Source organism: Pseudocercospora fijiensis (assembly GCF_000340215.1).
Source record: "Pseudocercospora fijiensis CIRAD86 unplaced genomic scaffold MYCFIscaffold_7, whole genome shotgun sequence".
In the NCBI taxonomy this organism is placed as follows: domain Eukaryota; kingdom Fungi; phylum Ascomycota; class Dothideomycetes; order Mycosphaerellales; family Mycosphaerellaceae; genus Pseudocercospora; species Pseudocercospora fijiensis.
The window spans coordinates 275,731-302,761 of NW_006921538.1; the positions used below are offsets into that span (position 1 = coordinate 275,731).

A 27,031-nucleotide genomic window follows, 5' to 3' on the forward strand; every position below is an offset into this window, starting at 1 on the left:
TGGCCCACTGTTCGCGCGAGCAGGTGGCAGTCTAGTGGTTCGCCGGATACGATTGGATATCAATGCTGCAAGTACTGTGTTCGAGATGCGCAGACTGAGTCGCCGCCGGTCTTGAGGGAGGTCCGACGGCAGGATTTGCTTTCGCCGTCGTCGACACCATCCGGGCGCGGCGCGTTTCGTGCCTCAATCTTCGCTGTCCCACAGTATGGCAGTGCTGGAAATGCTGCTGGTCGCGTGATATGGATCGCTGAGGATGGGGCCGGAGATGCTGTGGCGTAGAATGCTCTGCGTGTGCGTGTGCTTGTGCTTGGGCGAGTGGAGGCTGATGCTGCAAGGCGACTCGGCTCCGGAGAAGGAGGACTGGGATGGGATGGCGACTGCCAAGAAGTCTGCTGGTATGGCTGACCGGGGCGTTCTTCACCAATTCACCTCCCACGACCATTCCAATCGATGCTTCCGTTCTGGGAGATGCTGGATATGCACAGTCTTCAGTGTCGAGGTCATCACAGAGCGGCAGAGCAGGATCAAACTGTCCAATAGTATTCGTTTTGCCCATCTCCACGCTAGTGAGGCTAGGGTTCGTCATGGCACTCGGCAGCAGTACATGTGTTATTCTGTCCTGCGGAAAACATCCCCTTACATCCATCCATCGTCCATGTTCGCAGCACTGCGCACCTCCGTGCGGTCGCCTCGCATCGTCCGACTCCACCCTCGAATACATGGCATCGGCCGGCGCCACTATGCCTCGATCACAGAGCTCAGCAACTACCCGAAGCCTGGAGAGAGCCTCCATGGCTTCACGCTCCAGCGATCGCAGCACTTCAGCGAGCTGGAACTGTCCGCCCTGCAATTCAAGCATGACAAGACCGGCGCAGACTATCTGCATGTGGCAAGAGACGACCAGAATAATGCGTTCAATATTGGATTCAAGACGAATCCGCCCGACGCCACTGGAGTGCCTCACATCCTCGAGCACACCACGCTCTGCGGGTCGGAGAAGTACGTACAGACGGCGCGAATGTAGGTAGCATGTAGGCTGATGGTATTGGTAGGTACCCTGTTCGCGATCCTTTCTTCAAGATGATGCCGCGCTCTCTCCAAAATTTCATGAACGCCTTTACTTCTTCAGATCACACCTACTACCCTTTCGCCACCACCAATGCCCAGGACTTCAAGAATTTGATGGGAGTCTATGTCGACGCGACTCTCCATCCTTTGCTCAAGAGGTCGGACTTTGCACAAGAAGGATGGCGGATAGGACCGGAGAATCCTGCAGCACCTGCGAAAGATGAGAATGGCAGTGATCTGGTGTTCAAGGGCGTGGTCTACAACGAGATGAAGGGCCAGCTTTCAGACGCATCGTATCTTTTCTACGTGCGATACCTGCGCCACATCAACCCAGACATCAACAATAGTGGTGGTGATCCTCGTGAAATGACCAACCTCACTTACGAGCAGCTGAAGAAGTTCCACGCCGAGCACTACCACCCAAGCAACAGCAAGATCTTCACCTATGGCGACCAGCCAGTCGAGAGCCATCTTCGATTCTTGGGAGAGCAACTATCGAAATTCGAGAAGAGAGAGGTCGACCAAGATCTGAAGAACCCAATCACGATCAATGGACCGATGTACGTCACCGAGCAAGGTCCTGTAGATCCTCTCACGCCTCCAAATGCCCAGTACAAGACGTCGACCACTTGGGTGACGGTCGATACCAGCGATATTGTGGAAACGTTTGCGTTCCAGGCTGCGCTGAATATCCTGATGGATGGCTATGGCTCGCCGCTGTTCGAAGCACTAATTCAATCCGGCTTGGGCAACAACTTCTCGCCAAACACGGGAGCTGATACACAAGGCACGAAGATCGTCTTCTCCGTCGGCTTAGACGGCGTCAAGCAGGAGAATGTACCCAAGGTAAGGGAGGCCATCTTCACAACGATAAAGGAACAGGTTGCAAAGGGCCTGGAAAAACACAAAGTCGATGCACTTCTGCACCAGATGGAACTTGGCTTGAAGCATAAGACAGCACGATTCGGCCTCGGTGTGGTTCAGCGTCTTGCTACGACATGGTTCAACGGCAGAGATCCTTTCGAATCGATGGCCTACAATGCGCTGGTCGATGCGTTCAAGGTCAAATACGCACAGCCCGGATACCTCGAGGGATTGCTCGAGAAATATCTCTTGACTGATAACACACTGACGTTCACCATGGAGCCAAGCACTAGCTATGCAGATGATGTCGCCGCTGAGGAAGCCAACAGGTTGAAAGAGAAGATTGCAGAGGCGGTGAAGAGCTATCCCAGCGCGCAGGAAGCGTACAAGCAGCTGCGAGAACGAGAGCTTGAACTAGTGAAAGAGCAAGACGATGGACGCAACCAGCCTCTGGATTCCTTACCAACCCTCCATGCTTCCGACATCTCCAGACGAGCCAAGCCAGTCGACACGAGAGAAAGCACAGTCGACAACGTTAAAATCCAGTGGGTGAACAAGCCTACGAATGGTCTCACATACTTCCGCGCACTGTCTTTGTTTGAAGACCTGCCTGACGAGCTTCGCATGTTGGTGCCACTCTTCTGCGATACTCTCATGCGCATTGGCACAAAGAACAAGACCATGGGCGAGATTGAAGACGAGATCAAGGCCAAGACTGGCGGCATCAGCTTCGGTACGCATGTCACGACTTCTCCGTACGACACGCAGGCATACGAGCAAGGACTTGGTCTGACTGGCTTCGCCTTTGATCGCAACATTCCTGCCATGTTCGAGCTTCTACAGACAGTTCTATTAGAGACAGACTTCGATTCGCCAAACGCACACAAGATGATTAGACAATTGTTGCAGACAGACGCAAGTGGTGCGGTCGATGGAGTGGCTTCCAGCGGACACAGATACGCAATGAAGTACTCCACTTCAGCCCTCAGCACCAAGAGCTTTATCGACGAGCAATTCGGCGGCCTTACACAGGTGAAGCTGATCACGCAACTCGCGGCGGCTGAGGAGAAGCCAGAAGAGATGCAGCAACTCATCAACAAGCTCAAGACCATCCAGGCCTTAGCAGTCACCAACGTACAAAACGGCGGTCTACGAGTCGCACTCACCTGCGGCACAGATGCTGCATCAAGCAACGAAGCAGCGCTGCAGTCATTCATCAACACAGTCTCCGCCTCTTCCATCTCAACCCCATCTTCGAGTCTCCTCTCAGGCTCAATCACTACAACCCCACCACAACGATCGCGCAAAACCCTCTTCGACCTCCCATACCAAGTCTCCTACTCCGCCCTCGCCGTTCCCACAGGCCCCTTCACCGCCCAATGGACAGCTCCCATCTCCATTCTCGCCCAACTCCTCACACACAAACATCTCCACCACGAAATTCGAGAAAAAGGCGGTGCCTACGGCGGAGGCGCCCTCTCCCGCGGCCTTGAAGGAAGTTTCCTCATGTACTCCTACCGCGATCCCAATCCCGACAACACCCTCAACATCTACAACGAGACAATGAGATGGGCCGCCGAGAAAGAGTGGACGGAGAGAGATCTCGAAGAAGCCAAATTGTCCGTCTTCCAAGCACTAGACGCACCTCAAAGTATCAATGAAGAAGGCTTGAGTCAATTCCTGCAAGGCATTACCCAAGATCTCGATCAGCAAAGGAGAGAGTGGCTGCTTGATACTACCGTCGCGCAAGTCAAGGATGCGGCGGAGAGTTTGGCGGAGAAGGTGCGGCATGAGAGTTATACCACTATCTTGGGCAAAAAGGAGGGTAAGAAGTTCGTTGAGGAGGAGGTGGGGTGGGAAATTCAGCATATGGGTCTTGTGCCCGTCGAGGCATGATGATTTTCTGCTCTGAAACAAAAAGCATTTGTGGAAATACATGTATAGTATGGTATAGAATAGTGAAGTCGTTACCAGATTCTTTGCACTCTTAGCCGCCTTTTGGCATTGCGTTCGCTTTGATACGGAGCGAGCATCGTACTTTACACCGTTGGGAGGACGAGACCGCTATATCGACTCCGCTTTTCAAGATTACAGATTCAATCAAAACAATTGCCCTTGGCTCAATGGTCAGATTGGACGACAATCACCACATCAAGCTGAGGATGAATCCTCAAAGCCATGAAAAACATTTCTCGCTACTTTTACACGCTCAGGTATCTACCATTAAGCTGATAAGAAATATGGCCCAGCATTTCGGCATATACAGTTCTATTTGCAAGGAAGAGGCCAAGAATCCGACAATCGCCTATCTGTTCTCTCACGCCGTCCTCCCTAGCGACAAGCGGGGTCGAGACTAGTCCTAGCCTGCCTGCATAAACAGAAAATTCCAGCTAAATACCACTTCCCCTTCCCTTAAGTCAAGCTTCATCACACATGGCATGCCTGCTGGTTGGAAAATCCAACAGTCGCCCCACGATTCGAGACTTTTGAGTTATGCAAGTCACAGACAGGATTTGGGCGATAAAGGCTATCGGATTAGGAAGTGTGGCGACCAAGGATGGGATGGCGACATGGTTATGTGGTCGTGGGCCCCGGTGAACCTACGTAGCTTGGACTGGGGTAAGGTGTGAGACCATCCATCAGAAGATCCGTAATAACAGATGAAAGAGCCTGAGATTGTCAAGCATTATGACTGAAGGACGTGGTGGGATGCAAGGTTACATTTGTAAGAGCACAAGGAGTGGGAGGCATCGACTGCAATAATAATAGTCTAGTGGGGTGATGCGAAGAGGGAGTCAGCGAGAGGCCGTAAAGGCGTGATTGAGTCTCATGCCACGGCACTTGACCAGACGGGAGCTCTTTGCGGGACAATATCGACAACACGTGAATTTCTGGCTCTTAGTCAACGGACCACGATAGTTCGTATCTATGAGATCAGTAATCTCGTACAATTTAGAAGTGTCCAGGCTTCCGCTAGCAAGTTATCGAGTATCTGATCCCTTGGTCTGATGTGACACTGTTCAAGAAGGCGACCTAAGTCCTGCTCCCGTGTCATCCAATGCTGCAACACACTCGTCATCCGAACATTTCTTGAAAATACACACGATCAAATCATTGATCTAGCCGTGCTTCGATTTTTCAGAGGACTGGCAGCAGCAAGAACAACAGCGCATACATTTTCAACGAACGTCGAAAATTCGTGCTGACATGCATCAATGCAGACTTCTCGCAGACACAGTTCCGAGTAGGCGGACCTTCCGAGGGTTTCTCGTGATATGAAAAGCGCAGACCTGCGAATCGGATATAGCGTGCTCTCGTCGTATGCTATTGACCATGGTTGCGCTAGGTTCTGCGAGTTAGGGAATTTCATGTCTCTCTGAACTTCTTGAAGGAGAGTCACTTAGAGATGTAATAGTTGATATTCTTGATGGATGACTCCTGAGTCCGCAGACGTTGGTTTTCCTTCGCACCGAGTTGAGGTGGAGACATGCATTGCGAGATGAATTGCCAGAACAATTGCCAGTTATTCATGGTCTGATGGAGGAGTTGTAAGTCGCAGGGTGAGCTGACGCATGCTCAATGGGCTGATATTCAGTCTCCTCACAGAGGTCTGGAGATCTCTGAAGCTGGGCTCTCCCTGTTGTTAGCCATCCGATTGTCAATCTTTTGGCGAATTGTGGGCCGTGCAATGGCCACATCTCCGAACAACACGATGAAAGCTGAGTAGCACGGGCCTCGTCGAGATGAACGTGGAATGAGCTTCAGCTCTCCTTCGGACTGTTTCCATTCATATCGTATCAAATCTTTGAATCGTATCATAAAGGCCTTGTCCTGTCACCCTTCCAGAAGCCCATCAGCTCTCCAGTCTCGCCCACCCAATCTCTCACACCATTTACAGCGGCCTTCGCCATGCCGGTCTGGGTATTGCTTCTCTTATGCCTCGTCCTGATTTGGCCCATATCACCACCATTCATTCCACTCATGCTTGCGCTCGGTGCAGCATCCCTCCCTGGACTGATGAAGCTGCTTCCCTGTCCGGTCGCATACTCGCTGCCCATACTCGGAAGCACATTCTCGCCGGCGCTCAAGCTGACGAACAGCGCGAATGGTACCAGCCATACGTTCAGGCCGAAGAAGCTGGCGATTTCGGTAAAGGTTGGCATGTCGCGCGTCTCGTAGTAGGAATATCGTCCCGGTGATCCGAACGTCGTCATTGGCGGATTGGAGAAGTGTTGGAACCATAGCCAGTGGTTTACCAGTACCAATGCGCAAGAGGCGAGGAAGACGGGTTCGGTGAGCTTGACTACTGGGAAGCGGCGCAAGTTCAAGCTGTACACTCCATGGCTAGCAATGCTGAACAGCGATATCCATAGAGGAAATCGGTCAACGACTGCTAGGAGCAATTGGATCGCGACAACAGCATATATGAGTTGGTAGAGGAGTTTCTTGGATAGGACTGTGTGTTCTTCCACCAGTTCGGACAGATAGTAAAGCCCGCTGGCTATAGCGAGGGTCAGGAAGAGGAATCCGAGGAGCAGGCCGAGATAGCCCTGCAGCATTCATTAGCATTTGAGTGACAGATGTGTGATTCATTCGACTCGCCAGCAACGGCAGTATCCACATGGTCGAGGATTGTCGGGTTGAGATGCAAACATGAGAGACTTTCGCATTATTAGGCACCTTTAGCAGTAGGTTTCCGGCCGTTTCTCATATATAAGAAGCCGCGAATAGCGTCGTTTTAGCGGCGGAAAGTGAATAACCAGAATAACGGCCAATTTGAGGTTCAGCAGTAGGTTTTAGTAGCGTCTACTAAACGATTACTTAGTAAATAAAGGAGGTACTAAGAAGCGACCGGGGTCGTAGACCTTACTATAATTAGCACTATAGAATAGACGTTAATTGCGACAGCATACTATAGCGCAGTACGACTCGGACGGCTTCTTAACAGACAGTAAACTCGAAGAAGATATAGCGGCTATTTGCGGTAGAATATTAGCAACTACGGCGGCTATATTAGCTTCTAAGGTAGACAATCTACTAGATCTAGCTATTCGCCGAGATAATAAGACTAAGCGTAAATACTAGTATAGACAGGCTCGCAATAATAGGCTATATAAAGAGCCGCGAGAGTATCTAAAGGATAAGTAGTAGTTACTAGAAACATACCCTAATACTAACTTCTAAGGTAACTTCTACTTTACTAAGCAACAGGTGCTAGAATTAACTAAATTGCTAGATATTAGGTCTATTAAACTACTAAACTATATATAGTGCGATCTAACAATAGTGCTATATATAGTATATAGAAGGCTCTTAAATCTAGGCTATTAGCGCAACCTATACTAGATATTTAGTCGTAGTAAGGGTTAGATATCTATCGTATTTAATACTGCTTACACTTAATTAGCAAGGCGCTAGAAGGGTCGATTAGTATAGGACTTTAATCGATTAAGTAAAGAATACCTATAGCGGATAGCCGTTGCTATCGCTAGATTAATCGATATTAAGTACGTATTTAGTTATATCGATAGTACCTTACGGAAGTGCTATAGACCGACTTATAACTAGCGGCCATTCTATAATAGCTATAAGCACTTCTATAGCCTCAAGTATTAAGGTATTGTCCTTCCGGATAGTATAATATTACTATATAGTCTAGCACCTAGCTCCTACGGTAATATAACGCTAATGCTAGAGAGCGGATTTAATAAGGTATAGAAGTCGTATTTCGAGCCGCCTAGATAGCTACCTCGGCCCTTCGAAGAGCGAGTGTTCTTATATAGTAACTAAGTATATAATATAGTCGATAGTGTTATAGGAAGCTAGAAAACTACGAATAGCGAGTTTCGAAATGCGAGTAAGGCTACGGCGGCAAAGGAGATAAGTGCTATACGTTAGGCGGTAGAATAGGGCTTTGCTAAGGTAGTAAATAACTTCGAGATAATAAAGTATTTCTATAGATTGCGAGTCGAGTTAATGCCGGTTAGGGCGATGTATATAGTAGCTACTTTGCTTACTAATTGCCTAACCTGCTATTATAGCAATAAGATTAGTCGATTATACGGTATACGGCCTCCGAGTGTACGAGAATACCTAGCTAATCTACTACCTGTACCTTATCTAGCTTAACTAGCTAATAGTAACCTTCTACGCTATAGTAGGCACTTTAGAGCGGGCTTTTAAGCAGGCGACGAGGTATTTAATAGCGGCGCTTCGTTTAGATATAGTCGTACGGATATACCGACGCACGAGACTAATAAGATTAAGGTTATTAATATAATAGAGGAATATAGAAACAGGTAGAAGAAGTCGTAGGTTAGGAAACAGCTAGATACGGGTATATCCGTACTAGCGTATAGTATAGCGCGACCGATGCTTTGCGACTCTAAACATAACAATAACATTACTATTTTTAAATCTTCTCGTATGCGCTATAATCTTTAGTATGCGGCATATACTATCGTCTAAAAATAAACAAAAACGAGTAATACGTTATTACGTAGCGAGTCGAAGATTGTCGGAGCCCGCTTACTAAGCGATACTACTCGGCTTTCCGCGTCGCTTCGAGCTATATACTACTATACCTGCCCTATTTCACCTCGCGCTACTAGTAATCGAAACCGGATTTATCGACCGAGCTTAAACCCTGCGATTTGTATAGAAAACGACGCTCTTAGCGCTCTCGTACCGAACTAGAGTACGATTTCGAATAGGCAATTGTAAAAGAGGATATTAACTAAGTAATTATAACATTTATAATAACAAGAAGGACTATAACTACTTTACTCTAACTCTAAACCTAACCCTAATACTAATATATTAAATTATCTATAAGAATACCTTATCGTCGAGGGCATTAAGGTCTACAAAGCCGTCGCTATCGTCGTTATTATCTATCGGGTCCGTTTAACTGCCTATAACGATATTATTAGAAAGAAGCTCCATTTAAGACAATAGTAACGGCCTTAACGGTAACAAAGCGGTTATCGTCGCCTATAGGGCCTAGATACTAGACTAGATAGCATCTATTTAACGTACTATCTTTAGCTTAACTTCCTTTACTGCAGCGCTTATTACGGCGTTTAAGTCGCTTCTAGCGCTTACAAACCTAGTAGGACTTAATGTACTCGGAGCCTCGCTAGCGGCGCTAATAATAGAGATACTTAAAGACTCGAATAGCGACCTAATTCTACGTCTCAAGCTACGGCCTTTAGCTAGTGTTCTTAGTATATTAAACATAGGCGACAGTACCTCTTTAAGCATAGCTCCTTATGCCTATAAGCCTCGCTAAAGTCGTTCAGACTCGAAGTCTAAACGACGGCGCTTAGTAAGCTAAGCAGTATTGCTATCGGCCGTGCTTAGCGTAGATAAGTCGATAACTTCTACTCGCTAGATAGGCGTTGTTAGAGCTACTAGAGCGGCCGCTAGAGTCACTACTAGAGCCTAGTTATTACGTTAAGACAGTGTCGACAGTATAGCGTTATGTATGTTCTTAGCAGGATAGTTAAATACCCTTAACTCCTTAGTATTTAATACCTTCTTACGCTATACCTTATCTAGTCGAAACAGTGTCTCTATAGCCTTATCGAGAAGCTAGTCTTAAAGTGTCTCTATAACAACTATACCGGAAGCTCCTTCTAGTAGCCTTCTAGTAACAACTCGGCGCTTAATTATTATACGATAAGCCCTTACTAGATTACTAAGAGTTGGCTTACCTAACGGCTAGCTAGCGAGGATAATAGCCTTAAAGCTATTATTCCATTTACGCACCTTACTAGTTACTCGTTTGTAGGCAATAGCAGCCCTAACCTTAGTAAGCGTTAGCTTACTATCCGACGAGATATAGCTATTGCCGTTAACTCGAGCATTATTATTACCTTATTCTTTAGCAATAGAAGCGGCAATAATATCGTCTTAAGAAGGGCTAGTATAGTCTAAAGTTTGGCTGTCTGTTTAAGTGCCGCCTAGCGTAGAAATAGGCGCCTTAGTTAGTATAGAAACAGGCTCCTTAGTTAGTATAGAAACAGGCTCCTTATTTAGCGTAGAAATAGGCTATCTAATAGCCTTAGAAGCGGCTAGATTAGCTATTGTTAGACTATATAGTAAAGGTTAACTATAATAGTCTTAGAAGGTAGCTAGTGGTATGTAGAAGGGAGGGCCTAAGCGAGGGTATAGATCGCTCCGCGAGAAGTCGAAACCTAAATTAAGAAGGGTAGTAATACTAGGCAGGGTCTATATTAGGGTAACTAGAGCCGCTATAGTGCTTAGAGTGTTCAATTTGCTAACAAATGTAGGCTTCTAAGCACCTACTATGCTCTCGAAGGCCTAAATATATACCTCTCTCGAGGTACGGACCTAATTCTAATTATAATCGCTCTCTACCGAGGTCTCCGTAGCTGTTCCTATAATAGCTCTTAAAGTGATTGTATATAGGCCACTAAACCTATATAACCCTTAGTAGCCGCCTAGCGACCTTTACCTACTTCTTGCTAGACTCTCCGTCTTTATATATATATATAAGGGGTATATAGTAGCTAGTAGGTAATAGCTACTATACTAGAAGACTGAATTTAATAAAAGGCGGAGATAGGGTTTAAACTATTTAGCTAAGGATTCAGCACACTCCTTCACTTAACTACTAACGGCCTAGCGCAGGGTCTAATTAGCGTATTTTCCTTTATATAAGCGTATACGGTTAACTGTACGAGCTCGTATAGTTACTTATACTTTTATTTACTTAATCCTTTACGTACGGATAACTGTACGGAGCTTATTCACTTGTTGAGGCGCTAATAAGTGCCACTGCCGCGTGCACGGAGCGCAACTGCCCTTCCAAACCTACTGCTAAAGGTGCCTATTATTGCATCGCGAAACGTTGCGAACTCGCGTGCATTCTTTTCCCCACAGATCTTATCCCGGCCCGCTCCCGCTCCAACCTTGCTTAATCCCTGCTATCGATACAGATCTGTCGTTGCGATTTTCGATCAGAGCAACACAACACGACCGCTTCGTTGTCGTTCACATGCTCGTCGCGCTGTTCACCTCCCGTGGCTACCACACTCCTTCCCAGACCATAGCAGTAGAGTCGCAGGCATGTCGAGACCAGAAGACCTACTCCCGCCCGAAGTCTTCTACAACGATGTCGAGTCGCGAAAATATACCACCAACAGTCGCATAAAAAATATCCAGGCTGACATGACCAACCGCGCACTCGAACTATTGGACTTACAAGAGCCATCATTCATTCTCGACGTCGGCTGTGGCTCAGGACTGTCAGGCGACATTCTCTCAGAAGTACCCGAAGATGAAGGCGGTCCACACGTGTGGGTAGGCATGGACATTAGCTCGGATATGCTTGCGCAAGCACTAGAAAGAGATGTGGAGGGAGACATGCTGTTGGCGGATATCGGACAAGGAGTTCCCTTTCGAGCAGGGAGTTTTGATGCAGCGATCAGCATTTCTGCCATTCAATGGTTATGCAATGCAGACACCTCCGATGTGACGCCTGAAGGACGACTCAAGCGCTTCTTTGACGGGCTGTATGCATCTTTGAAGAGAGGCGGGAAGGCAGTGTGCCAGTTCTATCCCAAGAATGCGCAGCAGCAGAGCATGATCTCGAGCGCGGCAATCAAAGCTGGGTTCGGTGCCGGTATCTTGCAAGACGACCCGGAGACGAAGAATGTCAAGTACTACCTCGTACTGACTGTTGGTGGAGCAGATGTCACAGGAGCAGTCAGTGGCATGGACAACATCGATGTCATGGATGCGAGGAGGAGAGAGCGAAAGAGAAGGAAGGAGGTCAAGAAGGGCAGCAAGCAATGGATTTTGCACAAAAAGAAGCAAATGGAGGACAAGGGACGAATCGTCAAGGCAAACAGCAAATACACGGGCAGAAAGAGAAAGATTGCGTGGTGAGCATCGCATCGCATCGCTATTGCACTTGACCACTTCTCATCCCACGACTTCGGCCACAAGCCTGAGGCCACTTCAAAATGAAGCAAAATACCCAAATCTGGACCACGACGATGATGACGATACAGCAATCCAACTCCTCAGCCGCCTACTTCATGCTGCTACTGCTACACAAATCCAAGCTGTGGAGATATATTCGCCAACACCGCTCAAGTCTCATGATCTCAAGCTCAAGAAAAGCTCTCAGCCAACCATCCAACATCAAAGCCAACACCACCGGGAGTTCTATCATCGTCGCAGACGATCCACAACCAACCAGAAATTCAATTGCCGGCGCTTATATAGTCCTGATAAGCCGGATGTCACATGTGCTGTACTTCGCCACACTACTTGTTTACGCGCCCGATGCAGGGAATAAGGCCAGGCGCGAGTGTAATAAACTTGAATTTTTTTTTTCCGTGTATACAGCCCCTTTACAAAAAATCTAGCGCGAACACATGTCTATATCGTTGCTATGTAGACATCGTCACTGTACATATGTACAAGGCTCAGATCGCGCAGTAACTAGTGAAAGAAGATTTTCTATCAACGTTTCGTTTCGTTTCGTTTCGTTTCGTTTTTGATCTATCCAACTACTATAGACAGACAATACTCCCCCTTCCTACTTCGCTTCGCCTCCCCTCCATCTGCAAAGACCGAAAAAAAAGTAGTAGTAGTAGTAGTATCGATAGTAACTTAGCCCTAAGGCCCAAAAAAAAGTTTTCCTAATCCAATCCAATCCATTCCATCTCATAAACTTCATTTCTCTTTTTTTTGGTTTTCATCATCATCAACCATCAATACTCATTATCGCTAACCTATAGAAACTCGGATATAAACATAACGCTAAACGCTAAAAAAAATATTTTTCAAGAAGAAAACCAGAAAACCAAAAAAAAAGAGGCCGCCTCCTCACTTGCATTCGATTCGACTCAAGCCCGTTCCCCATTCACCTCAACCTCAAACCCTTTCCCCCTCTGCTCCCTAGCCTTAGCAAGCATCAACTCCCTCATCCAATCAATCCTCTCATCCTTCGACTTGACCGCAAAATGATGAGTTTTCGAATTCCCCCCAACAGGACCCTTCAAATGACTCCTTTCAGGAACAAGTTGAAAAGCAAAACCCGTCCCGTCCCCCCCACCATCTCCCCCTTTCTTCTTACTCTCATCTTTAATCGTCAAAGCCTTAAACGCAGCCGCCAACTTCGAATTCTGCCCCACAGAACTACACGCGACGGAGTACTCATCCACGTTGATCGAGTCTTGAATGTTCGCGGAAAGACGAGCGGAGTTGTGTTGTGTGAGTTTTGAGCCTTTGAGGCGGAAATGGGATTCGGACCATTCGTGACGGAGAATTTTTGTGCGTTGGCGTTTTTTCATCCAGCCGGAATGGGAACAGTCGGGGCCGTAGCCGAAGTCGCGGATTACGGGGGAGTGTTTGGCGGGGTCGGAGGCTGAGGTTTTGGAGGAGGAGGAGTCTCCGGATTGGGTTCGGGTGGTGAGGGATGGACGGGAGGAGGATGATGGGGAGGAGAGGATTTCGTTTTCTTGGACGGAGGGGAGTTGGAAGGAGGGGCGACGCCAGGAGGTGGATTCTTTTCGGGAGTGGGAGCGTGGGAGTTGGGGACGGTATTGCATGCTTGGAGGGACGGATTGGGATGTGTCTCTTGAGATGGGGCCTTGCATGGATTGGAGAGAGGTTGTGATTGGTACGTCCATTTCCGAGGCTGGAGTTCCGAGACGGTAGATGGTTTGTGGTGAGGCTGTGGCTGAGCGGCAGATTGTCATGGCTGCTGCTGTGGTGGGATGTGCTGTTTGGGGTGACATGTAGCGAGAGCTGTTCAGTTGTGGCCCGGCAGATGCTGAGCGAGGGATGTCGAGTTTGGGGAGGCTTCTGAGTTGTTCGTGCGGGCCGGGCGTGTAGCTTGGTCGTTGCATGGCTGCTGGTGCTTCTTTGTAGAATAGGTAAGGGTTGGGTGTAGCGGCCGGGAACGGGGAGACGGATTGTGGTGGGAACATCTCGAAGGGTGGTGTTGGTGGTCGGTTCTCTTCTACTGGCGATTGGACGTGTTGGAAGTTGAGGAATTGCTTGACGTTGTCCTGCGGGTCACGCATGCCGAGTTGATCGAGCACATCTTGATGCAACGCGAACTCAGGCAGCTGACCAGGACCGAGAAGATCCGATGAAGCAACCACAGATGGAAAGCCGGCTGATGGCTCTGGAGTCTCGTTCGTCTGGCGGAATGGATCTTCCAAGCGAAGCAGACCTTGTACTTGAGCTTGCTGGGGCTGCTGAGGTGACTGAAGCCTGACGTTCGGTAGCATGTTCTCTGCTGTCATGGCATTGCCGGGATCGCCAGTGAGGACGATGCGGCCTCCTCGGGCGGGACTGATTGGGAAGCGACCAATGCCGTTCTCGTCCTTGAGTTGCTGGAGTTCGCGTTGTTGCTTGCGCCATTTTGCACAGCGTTCACCCTTTGCACAAGTATGTGGTTTGGGTAGAAGTTGTTCGATAGCGACGATCGAGACGGACTCCTGAGGGGAGATGACATCGTTGGTCTTTGGTGCCTTTCGACCTCGTCGTTTCGACTTGCCTCTTGCTGGACTTGACGGCCTTTCCTCGTTGTCTGCGATAGAAGTTTGAGCCAAGCGTCCACGGCTCGACGATCGTCGGGTGTTGGATGTGCATGGTCTGCTAATGTCTTGGAATGGTGTAGCCTGTGGGCTAGGGTGTACATCTTCGCCTTTGAGGAGGCAGATGGCGTTCCATAGCTGATGCCTCTTGCCGAAAGAGGCAATATCCAGCTCCTTCAGGTGCTCAAATTGCAGGTCAAGTAAGACAGTACCATTGATGTCGTGGATATCGAAGCATTCAATCACTGTCGAGTCAATGCCCGTCCCGTACATCCAATCAATGACCTGTTGCGTCGACCATGACCGAATGTGGGCCTCGGGATCACGCACGTCAGCTTCGGGCCGTGCTAGAGCAGCTTCGATGGTGAAGCTCTGATTAGGGTTTGCAGTCAGTGGAGTCAGTGTGGCATCCGTAAACGCGGTAGCCGTAGCCGTTCGCGATGGTTGCTCTTTGGGTAGTAGAGGCGACATTTGCAAGGCATACTCAAAGTTGAAATCGGCAGAGACGTGTGATGATCTGAAGAGATGAGGTCCTCTCGGTCCTTCGACTGACGGGACATGAATGGACAACGGCGGCCGATTTTGGGTACTTGTCCTTGGGCTTGGTGTTCGGGCCTCATCGTAGGATGATATCGTTGTTTGGCTTCTTCTTCGGTCATCAAACTGCGCTCACGTCAGTATCCGAGCCAAGACTGGTGGAAGCTCCCGGGTCTAGACTCACCGAGTCCAAGCTACCCTTGTGCGAAGCTCGTCCATCGTCGCTCTCGTCTTCAAAATCGGTGTCGAGAATCTCTGTTGCCTCTGAAAGCAGCGATACGGGCCGCAGCTGAGAAGCTCTCGATTCCAAGAATGATGTGCTCTTCGCTCGGGGGAAGATGTCTGCCCGCGCCTCCAGAGGCGCAGGCGCAGGCGCAGGCGTAGGCGTAGGCGCAATTGGGGTGATGGCCTGCATCACGAACCTTCACACTCGGGATGCTTCCAGGGCAGGAGGGCGTCGGAGTCGCACTGATGATGATGGCAGGTCCGGCGTCGCCAGTGTATGCTCGTGTTCACCGCAATGTACGGATGCGGCACGGAACGAAGGTCGCGAGGTGGCCTCCGTGCGCGATGGGCGAAGTGGAGGTCTTGTATACCAGCCAGGTGCATTCGTCGCGCGTATCCACGGGCCGACATGTTGTGCAGCGCTTCGGTGCATGCCAGTTGCGGGCGCCAAAGACGGTGTCATCATACAATAGGTGCAGCTGCCCTCCAGACCGGCCAATGGGCTGTAGTTGGCGAGTGAGCGAAGACTGGGATGCATCGGTCCCTGGGCCTGTGACTGCCTGCCAAATGATCCTTCGTCACACGGGCAATCGCTTTTGGTCGTAGGGCGGCAGACCATTGGCCCTACGCTCGCTGCGCCACTCCTCAACCTGACTCGCTGCGTGCTGGGTGAAGGTGTATGCTATGCTATGCTATGCGACCAAAATAACTGCCACGACGCAAGAATTGCTGCTAATTAACCGTCCATATCTGTCTGCTGCTTTTGAGTTGGCCCTACTGCCGACGATCAACTCTAATGACGCGGGTTCGGCCCTCGGGACGATGCGGCCAGACCTTCACGGCTCATTCTTGCCATCCCGTGATCTTCCACAATCCCAATCATCCATTAGTGTTGATAACACCAGCGCTGATATGCTCGTGTTCTGCAAATTGATGAGCACAGCGCCTTCGTGTAATCGTGTTCCAAGCTCATTGAAACGCGACATCCGTTCCTGACGTGTAGCATAAAGTGCTTGCATATCAACGAAAGTGCGTGCATATCGCGACGCAAGGGACGCGACCTGAGTCGTACACGCTGCAGTCCCAGAGTCCCAGACACCGCTGCGCGACTGCCACGAGACATAGCGATGGCGTTGTGCTACCAAAGTCCCAGCGCGCCATATCACAACGTCAATGTGCGAAGTCACAGGAACTCGCGCACATACCAGAGAGGGAACGGCGTGCGTGCAGGCCCAGAGTGTGACCACCCTATCGTGCCAATGACTGGCCGAATCCCAGTATTGATCCACCCGAGTGAACGACCAGGCTAGCCGATGTGGCCTGCAATCCGGCCGAGTCTGTCTTCATTTCCATGAGCCGATGAGGAGATTTCTCGCGAACCACTTGCTGCCAGTGCCGAGAATGTCTCGCAAGTTTGCAACTCAACCGCGACGAGAAGACGCGGTGGATCGCTGCCATTGCCCTGGTATCCAATCGACGACTCAAGAACGAGTGTCTCGGTTAGAAGCTCCCCCTCCCAAGACAACTCGCTCCCATCCGCAGGGAGGAGTCGAGCGAGCAGTTGTATCTTCTGCGACTCCGCCTTCTGGCCGACGCAAGGCATTTGGTGCTCATGCTCCTTCTGTGCATTGGAAGAAGCATACCATACCACGAGGTGTGGTGATGGATGTGTGCGTGGAAGCCACACTGGGAAGCGCGCAATCGTCGCGGACTTCGGCCCCAGCCATCACTCACCCGCAATCCAATCTGGCCGGGAGCTGCCATGGATGAGTGCACGGACTGGGTGCACGTCAGTGCATCTGATTCGCCATCTGCATCCCTCCCCATCACAAAGTTTAATGCACTTCATGTCGTCCGTCACATCTGCACCTGTCCATTCAGCGCCTCCAAGCGCCCTAGACAGGACAGTCACGCTCACGACCCACCGGGTCGCTGAACTTGCTTGACGGCGTGAGAGCAGTCATCGCCCACTGCGGCTTTTCTTAGGTCCAATAGTCCCCAGGCCGAATCGCGCCAGCAAAGACCGCCTGGCAATAGCAGTAAGTTTGAACGGAGTGCCAGTCGATCTCGTGAGTAGAATATGAAGCATACCGCACGAAGTCTGTCCAACTACACAGCAAATCTGGGACACTCGCACCATGCAGGTCCTCGCTCGTGACTGGAGAGGCTCTGCGATTGTGCCGGCGTGGCTGCCGTGGCACTGACCTGGCCACAGCTGGCTGCTTTGAGCTACGCTGCTGCTTGTGCATCATGCCGTGCGTGCAGCTGCATGGTTGATCCCCATGTTTGCAACGGTCCGTATCGGGCAGCTATCGCACACTACTGCACGCAAGCTGTCTTTTTGGTGAACTTGTTGTAACCGAAGCGCAACAGCAGGATGCGGTCAGAGAGCAGACCCACCTCTGGACCGATGTGATATGGCGACCGTTGAGAGATGGCTGACTTCCAACTACCTACGAGGCTGGGCTGTGAGACGTCAGACAGATCGAGTTCATCAACGCAAACTACGAGTGCCGCTGCCGGTGCAGGGCATGATGACCGCGGGGCCAAGCTCAAGAGTTTAGCACACACAGTTCATGTTGCGTCTTTGGCCAGTCGGGTGATGGCATGGGCGGCAGCAAGAATAGTGCACGACGAAAGCGGGCCGTTCAATTCGACAGATCTGCAGCCACCAGGTCACAACGGCCAATAGCTACAGGGTCAAGCTCTCACAAGCCCAGGCAATTAGCACGAAATGGCAGGAAACCCCACACGCTCGCGGTCCACCTTAATGCACTTTCTTCGAGCTCCCAGAATAGAATCAGGTCATTTAGCCCGCATTTCTCGCGACTTGGGACATATAATGCCCTTCAAGCGCCCACTCACTCACCCACCTCAGCAGTCGTTGATCGATTAATTTACCGTCTTTTTTGTCTCCTTCCTTCGAACCAAAGCCCGCAGGCCAGGCTTTGCGTACCCTGTCGTTTAATCGAAAGCATCTGGTGCTTCCCTGCTCGCCTTCCCGGCCATTGTCGCGCTTGGTACCTCTGTACATATACACTTATGTCTTCTTCCGCGCAGAACCCGATCCAAACTAAACAGAACTCCAAGATGGCCGCTCCCAAAAATGCGCCGCCATCAGCAGCAGAGGCGAAAGCAGTTGCGTCCAAGATGCACAGGCGCTCGCGCTCAGGTCCGTCCATCCATCAATTCTGGGGTGCAGCCGTTCCCGCGAGCTTCGAGGTATTGACTTGTTTCAGGTTGCTTCACCTGTCGATTACGGAGGAAGAAGTGTGAAGAAGGCAAGCCCGCTTGTAAGGCATGCCGACACTTGGGGCTTCGATGCGATTACAAGCGTCCCATGTGGTGGAGTAATGGCGAGCAACGACGAGCGCAGAAGGAGGTCATCAAGAACATTATCAAGAAGACCCAGCTCACCAAGAAGCACCAAGCCCAGCAAGCGCAAGCTCAGCAGCCACAGCTCAGCAGCAGCACAAGCTCTCCACCACCGCCTCTCAGCCACTCGGTGCCTTCATCAGCAGAAGCTCCTTTCGCGGAATCCTTCCCACCTTCAAGATGTCCTTCATCGGATGGCTCACCTTACTCGACCGCATGCGACTTCAACTATGGCTCTCCCGATGGCTACTTTGGCATGCCACCTCCTCCGCAACCTTATGCGGCTCACTCCCAGTATCCCATGTTCTCGCCGTATGAGATCGATGTCAAGACCGAGCGACAGATCTTCGTCAACGATGTCCCGACCAGGAGAGATTCGACGATTTCGACCTTCAGCACATACCAGCCTCCGCCAAATGCAGATGGCATCCAGACCTACCCAGCCGATGCGTGGATCCAGCAGGAACACTTTGAGAGCGTGTGTGAAGAGTTTCCCGAAGAGCCCGTCGACTTCAACTTTTTCGATTTCCAACACTCGCCGGCCACTCCAGCTCACGAGGCTATCATCGAGGTGGAGGAGGGTGACAAGTATCTTCTCAGCCACTTTCTCGACAAGGTCCCCAAGCTCATCTTCCCCGTGTTGGAAGCCAATCAACATGGCTCGTCCCGATCAGACATCATCGTTCCAGCTCTCGAGAACAACAAGGCTTACCTGCACTGTTGCTTGAGCATTGCTGCAACGCACATGAAGGCCACTGAGGGGGCTACCGGAGAGCAGATCGACAACGACATCATTCGACACCGCTACGCCGCCGTGTCGGAACTCTGTGAACAGCTCGGAAAAGATGAGAACCACGATCAGATGCTCGGCAACACACTGAGTTTGATCTTCTTCCAGTGTTCCGTGGGTCGACCAGACGATGCTCTTCCCGATATTGCGTGGCATCAGCACTTCTCCATGGCAACCAGCCTCATCCACCGACTGGATCTGCAAAACGTTGTGCTTGAGCTTGCACCGCAGCATCCTCCTTTCAACATGACTCTGGCATCGTGGATTGACATTCTCGGATCGATCGTCATCGGCCGCCAGCCAGTGTTCGCCGACACATACCGTGAGATGGCCACCAACGGACAATCCATGGGTCTGCAAGAGTTGATGGGCTGCGACGACCGGATCATGTTCTTGCTTTCGGAGATCGCATGTCTCGACTACCAGCAAACTCTCGGCATGGAATTGCATCAGGTCTGCCAATACATTGAAAGTCTGGGTTTCGCCATCAGCCAGACTGAGCTTCCACCGGGATCAGTGCAAAGCTGCTTTTCTCCCACCGGCGCCATTCGACCAAAGCAATTGGCGACCAACATGACCGCAGTCTTCCGCATTGCCGCACGCATCTACCTCTGCACGCTGCTCCAAGACAACAACCCCTCAACTCCACAGATATGTGGTCTTGTCTCTCAATTCTCCGACCTCATGAACTACATCCCCGCCGGAGCCGATGGCTTCGATCGATCTCTCGCCTGGCCAATTCTCATCGCAGGCGCCTCTTCCGTGCCTACCTCACCCTTCCGATCCATGTTCGCCGAACGCTGCGAAAGACTCGGCGACGCCGCCAACTTCGGCTCCTTCGGTCGCGTCCGAGAACTTCTCAACGACATCTGGCAGATCAACGACACCGCTCTTGCTCAGGGAGACTACCAGGGCATCCGCTGGCGCGATGCGATGCAGCAGAAGGGCTGGGACCACCTCCTTATCTAGTTAATGGTGTCCCTTCGCTCTTCCTGCATCCTGGCCTGCTGTCTCCCGACACTCTCTTCCTTTGCATAGCGACGGCGCTTTTTCTCTTAGCTTAATCATCCGGCATGATGAGATTATGATACCCTCCGCGTCACCGCGGTTTCGCCCAGACTAGTGCAGCTCTTGGGTTAGATGTAATGCATACCTATAGGCCAAAATGAAGCCCTATATGAATCTAGCATAAATGAAAAAAAAAAACCAAAGCAACATCCACATCAGATATCATTTTTTACAATTCTCCGCTATCCAAAAGCTCCGTTCCCCTCCCCGCGGCACTGAGTAACGTGATCACCTGCCGCGGCCTAGATCTTCCTTACGATCTACCTTTAATTATAGAAACAACCCGGAACCATTACGAATCTAATTGCAAAGTGCAGGTGCAACCGACGCGTCCAGGCATCGATCAGTACAACTCCCGATGGCAAGTGGAGGAAAGCACAGCAGCAGTTAATTCTGCGCTGCCATTATCCGAGTACCTACCTACCAATCTCAATCCCCAAACATTGCGCGTCCCTCGACAAGGCCAACAGCGGGGCACATCATCGAACGTCCCGTTTCCAGCGAACCGCATCTCACGTTCCCAGCTCCCCGATACATCTACATCGATCGATAATGACTTCACCACCACCAAAACCGCGCTACGACCCTGTAGACACGACCTTCGACCCCCGCGAACATTCGCAAAGAGACGACGTAGAATCCCCCTCCCTGACAAACGGCAACGCGCTCGCACGCTTCGAATTCGAACCGGGGCGCAGCAAAGACGGCACAAAAGTCCTCATGGTCGAATGGGAAGAAGACGAAAGCACGAAGGGCGTAACCGGAAATTGGGAAATCAGTTGGAAAGGGAAAAAAACCTTCCTGCCCGCGCGCGACCGCGACGACCACCCGACGGAAGATCTGCCTCCTCTCAACCGACTATATTTCCTGTTAGGACCGGGGGTGGCGATCCCGACACAGGTGAAATTACAAAAAGGACACATTGCGTGGAGGACGGCGCCTTTGCCTGCGATTTTCTCCCCGGAACTTGGGGCCACGGCTCGCGAGGCCGGGAAGAAAGGGGTGCTGCATACGATATGGGCGAAGAAGAGGTTGCAGGTTTTGCAAGAGGAGATTGAAGCGGAGTCGAAGGAGAATGTGGAGGGGATTGGGTATCAGATGGCTGCGGCGGAGAAGGATTGGATTGAGCAGAATTTCGGGGTTTTGACGAAACCTCCGAGTAAGAGTTTTCCGCAGCAGCAGTCGGCGATGAGTTCTGTGATGGGGATGGGGAATGCGGGTTTGAATAGTCCGGCGAGTCCACGCAGTCCCGGGGGTGGGAGGTTGATGGATAAGCTAAAGGGTCTTAAACTGGGGACGAGCGCGCAGGATCTTTCGTCGTCGAGAAAGACGGAGGGAAGTGCTGCGCCCGAATCATATCATCCTTTGAGTCCAGAGGGGACCGATGTGGCCGTGGGAAGTTTCGGAAGTTTCGCTGCACTGAAAGGCGCCGCGCCAACATCTACGCTCGCGGCGAAACCTCCACAACCTCCTGCAGAGCAGCAACGGAAAGTCGTCGCGCAAAGACCGCCGCCGCCGCCGGAATCTTTCATCTCTCAACAGCGACCGCAAGGTGGAATGGGTATGGCGTCTCTGAATGCTTTTGCCAGCGGCGATATCAGCGATACTGGATTCTCGCAGGCTTCAATTGATGATGACAAGGCAGACGACCTCTTCGCGCTACCCATGAGCCCTCGTAGTCCGGAAATGGGTACCAAGAGTCCCTTTTCGTTCACGGCGCAGGATACGATGAGGTACTTGAAGGAAGAGAAGGCTTCGAGTTGAATGAAGGTATGGGTTGGCGTTGGGAAAGGTCGGCTATCATACCCGCCCCAATAGTCTGTCTTTCTGTTAGAGATATATATGTCTAGCTTGAGTCAGAATTGAAATGTGTGAATGTCAGGGCTCTTTTATCGGACGGACGGGTTTGGCGAGGGAGAGCTCGTGCCCGTTTTTTCACCTTTCCTTTCCTTTCCTTCCCTCGTGCTTCCTGAAGAGAAGAGCTCGACATACATACTTTCCCGACCTGGCTCGCATGCACTCAGTCCAATCGCTAGCATCTCTTCCCTCCATCATTTCTTCCAAGAAGCACTTGTATAGCTTTCTTACCGCGATGAACCACGCACAAGATGTATAATACGACAGGCATATCACATATATATCCTGTCTTCTAGGAGAGGCACTACTTTCGAAGATACAGTAGCAGATCCTCAATTCTACTCGTTACGATTAAGAAGAAGATCTAGATCGCTATATTATCTACTTCTTTTTAAAGAACAAAAAAATCTTAGGTACTATACTTTACGTACTCGTAGCTTAGAGAGACTAAATAAAACGGAAAAGTAGGACGTAAAAATTTTAATTCCTCTAGATTTTATTATTAGTTCTAGTAGCGTAGTAGAAAATTTTCTAAAAGTCGTTTTAACTTTTAACTTTTATTAGAAGATTGTTTGTTTGTTTAACCTTAGCTCCTACCTCTATTCTATAAAAGAAAGGAAAGAAAAGGATAGTAAGGTAGAGTAAAGTATTCTAGCTTAGAGGGAGATCGAGGAGGAGCTAGAGGATTTACAGATATAGTATTTTAGTTATAAAGAAAGAGGATATATTTAAAAGTTATTAGTATAGTAGGGATTAGTGTAAGAAGGGTTATATTAGTAGGTAGATAGGGTAGTAGTAAATTAGTATAGTATTCGATAGAGAGCTAAGAGGAGAGGGAGGAAGGTAGGCAAGTTAGCCTAACGCTAAGCGCTAAGCCCTACCTAAGGTACTAAGACCCTAGCTTCACTCGAGCCTAGTTATATACTAATTACGTATAACCTCTTTAGTCCTAATATACGCTTCCCTTCTAGGGGCCGCGCTCTCGTAGCCGGTCTTTATTCTAACCTCTATCGCTACTAACTTAGTAGGTCTAATAAGCTACTTAGTCCGCGCTAAATTAAATACTTAACTACCTAATTATATAACTACGTTAAACCTCACTTCTAATACAATATAATATCTAACTCTAACTACGCTATCCTTATATATAATAAAGTAATATATAACTATAAGAATTAAGGACTACCGACTAATTATAATACGAGCGTACCTTCCCTACTATAATAGGTAGGTATACGGGGTATTATAGTACTACCCCCGTTCTAAGTAATATCGTACCGAGTTCTCTACGTCTACTCTTAAAAGACCTAGAAATGTCCGCTTCCGAGGGTTGTTCTTATTATTACGAGGGATTGTTCTTATTATTACGAGGGCTATTATTTACTATCGTAGTTTCGCTAGCCCTAATTAGCTAGGTTTAGCAGCCTTTAAGTGTCAATCTTATCTTATCTTTTTAAAAAACACGGTTCTTCCGGTTTCTATAGATAAAGGCTATTATAAGTGTAGTAGTTAAGGTTCGCTTTACTTAAAGGGTCGGAAAGATCGAGGAGTAACTTATTATCCGCAAGATCGACCCTAGCTAACTTAGCTCTATAGTTTTGCCCTTAGTTAGCTAGTCTATTAGTCGCTTAATCTTTTAAGCGGCTTAAAGTTTTAATTAAAGTTTTAATTAAACCTATAATATAGCTATTCTTTTAACTTAATTAGTATAGCGCGATTCGGCCTTAGGTACGTAGTATAGGTAAGGTTGTCTCCGGCGGACGTAGTAATAATAGCAAGTAATGTTAATAATAGCGGCGCTAGTCGTCTTAGCGCTAACTTTACCTTCTTCTAATTTCCTTCTTTAACCTATAACAACTCGGCAATACCGTTACTAATATAGACGTATCTTCCCTTCTTTAAGTAGCAATACATACCCTGTAACACTGTTACTAATATAGCCGCGCTAGCCGCGCCGATTGCCTAGGCCTCGAGGCCTTACTAGAATAAAGGAATAAGAGAGGGCGCTAAGAGAAGGGTCTTATAGGGTACGCTAGTAAAGAGGTAGATTCTATAAAAGAGCATACGATTAGTTAATACGCTATAGCGCGCTAGTTAGCACTCGGTACGCGTTTATCGGTACGCGTTTACTATAGTAGTATAGTCTTATTATCCTTTATTGCTAATAATTGCTTGCCTCTAATTAGTTAGCTAATAGCACCCTAGGGGTAGCATTATTCCTAGGCGACATTATAGGCCCTTAGCTTTCTTCTTGTTCTTTATACTAGTCTAATACTCGTCTAGTAACTTAGTTATATCCTTAAACGAGCCTTTAGCCTCCTACGAGTCCTATTTAGGTAAATAGCCTTGCTATCTTAGTAGGTACTCCTTCTTGCCTTACCTAGTCTAGTACTTTAGAATGCGTTCTATAGACTATAGCTCTTTACTATTAGCTAAGACTTCTTCTAACTTAGTAGGCGCTTTATCGCCTTCGCGCTAGTAGTATAGTTTAAGGAGGGATATATAGAAGGTATTATAAATAGTGTAATAGGGTAGAAGCTATAACTAATAGGCCTATATACCCTTAGCCTCTCGAATGCGGAATAGGCTAATATATCTTAGTACGAGCTTAGGCCTTGTTTTACTATTAGGTAATAGGTGTTTGCGGATACGGAGGTTCTTAGTGCTTAGTATAACTATGTCGCCTTATTTAAAGGTTATTAGTATATAGCGCTTATCGTAGTAGGTCTTTTAGTACTCTTAAGCCCTTATTAGCTTCTTAGCTATCTTAGTATAGATTTCTCGCATCTTCTAGACACGTTCTATTGCCGCTAGTGTTTCTAGTACTTAACGCGCTTCCCTTTCCTTACGCTCGGCCTCGAGCGAGGTAAATAGATCTTATAGTAGGGCAGCGTTTTAGCCTATTATAGCTATATATAGTAAAACCTTAGTAGATAAGTGCACGCTGTTATTATATACGAATTCTATAGGCTATAGGAGATTAACCCAATCCTCGGGGTTCTTATTAATGTAGCTACGTAGGTACTACTATAGGGTGGCATTCTACCTCTCTATTTGACCGTTAGTCTATAGATAAAAGGCTGTTAATAGCCGATGCTTTAGTCTTAGCTGTAAGCAAATCTCGCTCTAATAATGCGATATTAGTATCGATCTACGATTAGATACTATCCCCTTAGGGGTTCCCTAATAGGTATAGAAGATGTTAGTCTATAGCGCTTCTGCTATATTAATAGTAGTCTAATCCTTCCGCGCCGGGATATATCGAGCGCCTTTAGTAAATCGATCTACTATAATAAGGATAGCATTATATATATCCTTGCTGCCCCTACGTTTAGTAGGTAGAAGGCCTATAATAAAATCTATTATAAGCTTAGCAAATGGCTTCTTTAGAATAGGGAGCGAAGACAACTCGCCGAACAGTAAGTGCTTCGGTGCTTTAACTCGCTAGCATACTATACAGGTCTGTATATACTCCTTTATATACCGCTTACTATTTAGCTAGTAGTATGTACGCGATAGTAACTCGTACAACCTCTCTATACTATAGTAACTAGCGAGCTTACTATTATAGTGCCTCTTTAAAAGCTCTTGTCTAATCGATTGTTTAGCGGGGACATAGTATCTGCCCTTAAACTTTAAGTAACCCTTGTCGTCGATCGACTAATAGTTACTCTTACTAGATCGAGTCTTTCGCCTACTTATAAGCTTATTAATACGTTTAGTAGCAAAGGCGTCCCTCTACTAAGCACGTAATAGCCTATCTATAAACAATTAACTATCCCTATTTATAAGGTTATTTAATAGTACCCGTACTGTCGCCGAACGAGGTACGTATTATATATATCTAATAGCACTAGTAGCCGGAACTACTATAACCTCTTCTGCAGTGCTGTCGCTATAGATAGCAATATCTTTAATCGAGTTATTATAGCTCGAGCGATCTACGTCCTTCTTAACGTATACTAGAAGAACGACAACTCCGCTATAGTATTTGTTACCGTCGCGGGGTCCGGAAGTCCGCTTATCCTACGCTTGCTTATTAACAATACGGGCTATAGCAATCTTATGCTATAGGGTTGGAAACAATAAATTAATATACTAGGTCTTACTATTGTAATTAGGCTGCCTCGATAGGCTATTAGCAGGGTTGCTTACGCCTAGCCGATATAATATATTAAAATCAAACCCGGCGAGGTAGACGGCCTATCTAGCCTATCGACCTATAACTCTAGTAACCTTAGTAATACTATAGAGGTTGTTATAGTCTGTATAGACCTAAATTGTATACTAAGTACTATTAAGATAGTAGCGCTAATACTTAAAGGCTTCTACGATTGCTAAGAGCTCTTGCTCGTAGGTCTCGTATCGACGCTCTATATCGATTATCTTCCGTAAAAAGAAGGTAATCGGGTGCTAGTAATAGTTATTATCTAATTGCTATAATATAATAGCCGATATAGCGAACTATAAAGCGTTAGTCTTAATTCGCATCTGTTTGCTTAGTACGAAATAGTGCAATAAGGGGACTTTAGTAAATCGTTTCTTTAGACCGTTAAAAGCGGCTTGTGTTTTGTTAGTCTATTTAAATTCTCTAGACGGGTTGGCCTTAGTTTTAGTAAGCTTAGTTAGGGGCATTATATACCGTAAATAGCCCTTAATAAAG

General features: G+C 48.4%; 7 protein-coding genes across 7 annotated transcripts; 4 read left to right on the top strand and 3 right to left on the bottom strand.

The window, feature by feature from the left end:
- Positions 1-265: 265 nt before the first annotated feature.
- MYCFIDRAFT_204362 (uncharacterized protein) lies at positions 266-3,915 on the top strand (the record flags this gene model as incomplete). Its single annotated transcript, XM_007930800.1, has 3 exons — positions 266-395; positions 756-999; positions 1,053-3,915. 3 exons carry the CDS (start codon positions 266-268, stop codon positions 3,826-3,828), a joined length of 3,150 nt encoding a protein of 1,049 aa, XP_007928991.1. The 3' UTR covers positions 3,829-3,915.
- Positions 3,916-5,771: 1,856 nt separating this feature from the next.
- Positions 5,772-6,488, bottom strand: MYCFIDRAFT_124703 (uncharacterized protein; the record flags this gene model as incomplete). The annotated part of the gene is made up of 2 exons (XM_007930801.1): positions 5,772-5,910; positions 5,980-6,488. Coding segments are annotated over 2 exons (648 nt in total), but the record flags the coding sequence as incomplete, so codon positions are not given.
- A 4,537-nt stretch (positions 6,489-11,025) lies between these two features.
- On the top strand, positions 11,026-11,847 carry MYCFIDRAFT_81036 (uncharacterized protein; the record flags this gene model as incomplete). The annotated part of the gene is made up of 1 exon (XM_007930802.1): positions 11,026-11,847. One exon carries the CDS (start codon positions 11,026-11,028, stop codon positions 11,845-11,847), a length of 822 nt encoding a protein of 273 aa, XP_007928993.1.
- A 498-nt stretch (positions 11,848-12,345) lies between these two features.
- Positions 12,346-13,159, bottom strand: MYCFIDRAFT_208397 (uncharacterized protein). The gene is made up of 3 exons (XM_007930803.1): positions 12,510-13,159; positions 12,435-12,476; positions 12,346-12,408 (listed from the first exon to the last, which is right to left on the bottom strand). Exons 1-3 carry the CDS (start codon positions 12,644-12,646, stop codon positions 12,393-12,395), a joined length of 195 nt encoding a protein of 64 aa, XP_007928994.1. The 5' UTR covers positions 12,647-13,159; the 3' UTR covers positions 12,346-12,392.
- MYCFIDRAFT_95911 (uncharacterized protein) lies at positions 12,828-15,414 on the bottom strand (the record flags this gene model as incomplete). The annotated part of the gene is made up of 3 exons (XM_007930804.1): positions 12,828-14,099; positions 14,157-15,179; positions 15,238-15,414. Coding segments are annotated over 3 exons (2,472 nt in total), but the record flags the coding sequence as incomplete, so codon positions are not given.
- Positions 15,415-18,167: 2,753 nt separating this feature from the next.
- Positions 18,168-20,659, top strand: MYCFIDRAFT_72110 (uncharacterized protein). The gene is made up of 2 exons (XM_007930699.1): positions 18,168-18,450; positions 18,518-20,659. Exons 1-2 carry the CDS (start codon positions 18,321-18,323, stop codon positions 20,410-20,412), a joined length of 2,025 nt encoding a protein of 674 aa, XP_007928890.1. The 5' UTR covers positions 18,168-18,320; the 3' UTR covers positions 20,413-20,659.
- A 254-nt stretch (positions 20,660-20,913) lies between these two features.
- Positions 20,914-22,397, top strand: MYCFIDRAFT_211894 (uncharacterized protein). Its single transcript, XM_007930805.1, has one exon. It carries the CDS (start codon positions 21,064-21,066, stop codon positions 22,273-22,275), a length of 1,212 nt encoding a protein of 403 aa, XP_007928996.1. The 5' UTR covers positions 20,914-21,063; the 3' UTR covers positions 22,276-22,397.
- Positions 22,398-27,031: the final 4,634 nt, after the last annotated feature.